Source organism: Galeopterus variegatus, unplaced genomic scaffold (assembly GCF_000696425.1).
Source record: "Galeopterus variegatus unplaced genomic scaffold, G_variegatus-3.0.2 Scaffold4895, whole genome shotgun sequence".
NCBI lineage: Eukaryota > Metazoa > Chordata > Mammalia > Dermoptera > Cynocephalidae > Galeopterus > Galeopterus variegatus.
The window spans coordinates 78,334-81,468 of record NW_007731006.1 but is presented as its reverse complement, the minus strand read 5'-3'; the positions used below and the strand labels follow the sequence as shown (position 1 = coordinate 81,468).

The 3,135-nt window shown below is 58.0% G+C and overlaps 1 protein-coding gene across 1 annotated transcript in view; it reads left to right on the top strand.

Annotated features, from left to right (window-relative positions):
- The first annotated feature begins 6 nt into the window (after positions 1 to 6).
- The window catches only part of ULK3 (unc-51 like kinase 3), an 8,085-nt gene continuing 4,956 nt past the window's right edge, over positions 7 to 3,135 (top strand). Inside the window, exons 1-6 of the mRNA XM_008588552.1 lie at positions 7 to 97; positions 615 to 755; positions 840 to 960; positions 1,514 to 1,618; positions 2,364 to 2,507; positions 2,714 to 2,796. Coding sequence (XP_008586774.1) covers positions 867 to 960; positions 1,514 to 1,618; positions 2,364 to 2,507; positions 2,714 to 2,796 — 426 coding nt within the window. The 5' untranslated portion in view covers positions 7 to 97; positions 615 to 755; positions 840 to 866. The remainder of the gene's footprint in view (positions 98 to 614; positions 756 to 839; positions 961 to 1,513; positions 1,619 to 2,363; positions 2,508 to 2,713; positions 2,797 to 3,135) is intronic.

Genomic DNA, 3,135 nt, shown 5'->3' with positions numbered 1-3,135 from the left:
GGGGCCCGGCTGGGCCCCCCCGCGGCTGGACGGCTTCATCCTCACCGAGCGCCTGGGCAGCGGCACGTACGCCACGGTGTACAAGGCCTACGCCAAGGTGGGTGCCAGCTGGGAAGAGCAGGACAGGTTAGAGACAGCGCGAGGGCACGTAGGGCCAGCGGCCTGCCTCGCCCCCGTCTGACCGTCGATGGAAGAGGTGGGAGCTGCCCGCCACCGTCAGGTCTTAAAAACAAGCACACGGACACACCCCTGCTTGTCTGGAGGGCCAGGTGGAGACCTCGATGGAGTCGCAGAGGCTGCCCGGTGGGCTGGGAGGAGACTGGGACAGGGCTCTAGAAGGCTGCACCCATTAGGAGGCAGAGCAGACAGGTCTAGAACGCTGAATGACAGGCTTTTGCGGGCTACTCTAGAATGCAGTGAAATGGATTATGTGGCAGAGGATTGGAGAACATCAGGCTGGCTTGGGAAGCCAGCATTCCAGAATCCAGATGTCTCATTGACCTGGAGGGGATAGGTCCGGGAGGGGGAGGGGACAGAGGGAACCAGGGCCCTTCCAGCCAGGCATGGATCCTGGCCCACTCAAGGCAGAGCCCCCAAATCTCCTGTCCCCCTAGAAGGACACTCGCGAGGTGGTAGCCATAAAGTGTGTGGCCAAGAAAAGTCTGAACAAGGCATCGGTGGAAAACCTCCTGACAGAGATTGAGATCCTCAAGGGTATTCGACACCCCCACATCGTGCAGCTGAAAGACTTCCAGGTGCGGGCCTGGGGCAGGGCCATCCCCAAATGGGGCCGGAGAAGGGACACTCTCTGTAGGCTGCCTCTCTACCTCTAATCACAGTGGGACAGCGACAACATCTACCTCATCATGGAGTTCTGTGCTGGGGGCGACCTGTCTCGCTTCATCCACACCCGCAGGATTCTGCCTGAGAAGGTCGCTCGTGTCTTCATGCAGCAGCTGGGTAAAAGATATCTCGCCCCAGCCTGACACTCCTTCCCATGTCCTCTGCCCCAGGTTTAGAGCCCTGGTTCTCTTTGCAGTTGCCTCCTGCCCTGCTAGGGTGTTTAGGGCCCTATCTTTGCCATGTGCCCATCCCTAACTTAAGGATGCTGTGAAACAGACAGAGGGAGGAGCCCCCATCTGTGGGGAGTGCAGGCTTCCACAAGTGCGGCATTATATAAGGACCTTATAGAACATTCCATGGCCCAGTGGGTAACACCTAAGTGCTTTGCCAAGGAAAAGAGCAAAATTGTAAAAGACTGGGCATCCAGGGGGGTTTCTGGGAGGAGGGGAGACTTGTCAAGGGGCAGAGGGGAGGAAGGTGGACACTCTGGTGGGATGGCAACCTCTTAGAATTGGCAAGAGCCTGGTGCTTGTATATAAAGCATTCAGTAGACCAGCCAGGCCAGAATTGGGGTTGTGCAGGCTCGAAGAGGCAGGTGTAAGCCTGGGGAGGTGAGAGGCAGGTGGAAGATGGGCTCCTCTGACTTGCCTGTGTGGGTCCTGCTCCCCAGCTAGTGCCCTGCAGTTCCTGCATGAACGGAATATCTCTCACCTGGATCTGAAGCCACAGAACATTCTGCTGAGCTCCTTGGAGAAGCCCCACCTGAAACTGGCAGGTCTGAGTTTGGAACAGCAGGGAGGAGGTTTGGAGGGTGGGTGTGCAGAGCCCACCCTCTGCCACTTAGCAGCCCTGGTTCTCACAGAGCCCTCTATTGAGTCATCAAACAGTGACAGGCTGGGACAGCCAGGTATGGGCCCCATCACCAAAAAGCAGTACCTTCTCAGGCCACCCACACTCAAATCCAGCAGTGTAATGGGCAGAGTCAGGGCTCAGTCTGTGACCAGAATTGGGACTTGCCATGTGTCTGGGTTTGGGGTTCAATCTGGGAACAGTACCAGGGTTCAATCTGTGTTCAGTGACAGGACTTGGTCTGTAATCCGGATTGGAGCTCAAACTGTGACTCAATCTGTGGAAGGATGGTGGGTGTGTGGTGGGGGAGGGGTGGTTGTGGCCCCTCATAAGATTTGGACAAGAATTGACTTGAGGCTGGAGGCTAGAGAACATGGTATAACCTAAGCCTGGGGGTCAGTGGAGGATGGGGCCCTTATCCATGTAGCTGGCGTGATCAGGTGGGCTTCCTGGGGAAAAGGTGCCTGCGAGAGCTGTGCACGGCAGGGTGGGGGCAGTATTTATACCCCCAAGGAAGATATAGGTGGAAGTTCTGGGCTAATAACGAGCATAGGATGGAAGAGAGGTTGGTCCTGGTCTAGAGAGTGGGGAGGAGCAGCAGCTGAGGATTTATAGGCCAGGAGTGGGAGCAGCTGGAGTTTGAGCCCTGCTGCCTGGCCTCTTGCCTGCAGACTTTGGCTTTGCACAGCACATGTCTCCATGGGATGAGAAGCACGTGCTCCGTGGCTCCCCCCTCTACATGGCCCCTGAGATGGTGTGTCAGCGGCAGTATGATGCCCGCGTAGACCTCTGGTCTGTGGGAGTCATCTTGTATGGTGAGACCTCTGTCCCCTGCCCCTTACCTGGAGGCCTGCACTCTGTGTCCTCAGTCAGAGCCTCTCTGGGCCACTCCTGAAGGGTCCTAATAAGAACTCTGACTAAGCCCAGGGCCCTTGCTCTGAGTGGTGTCGGACCCCTCCCCAGGAGTGGGCCAGGCTTGACTCTGTTCCTTCCTGGCCTCCCCTCTGACTCCCTTCCACAGAAGCCCTCTTTGGGCAGCCCCCCTTTGCCTCCAGGTCGTTCTCTGAGCTGGAAGAGAAGATCCGTAGCAACCGGGTTATCGAGGTGGGTCTAGCAGGGCTTTAGCAACTATTGGGGGAGTGGAGGGAGTCAGGGCCCTGAGGTTTTAAACTTCACTCCCCCCTGCACAGACTGGAGTCTGAGCTCCTGGCTGCCTTCATGATGGTGGGGTGTGCTCTAGACTGGAAGTCAAGGCCATTCCAGAGACGCAGATCGGCCCGCAATAGGCAGCAAAAGACCTGCTCCTGGGCCGGGCCGGTGGTGCACTGCTACAGTGCGCCGCTTGGGAAGTGCGGCAGCGCTCCCGCCGAGGGTTCGGATCCCACGTGCAGACCAGCGGCGCACCGGCCGAGAGAGGGGGGGGGCCCATGCTTAGGGTCGTAC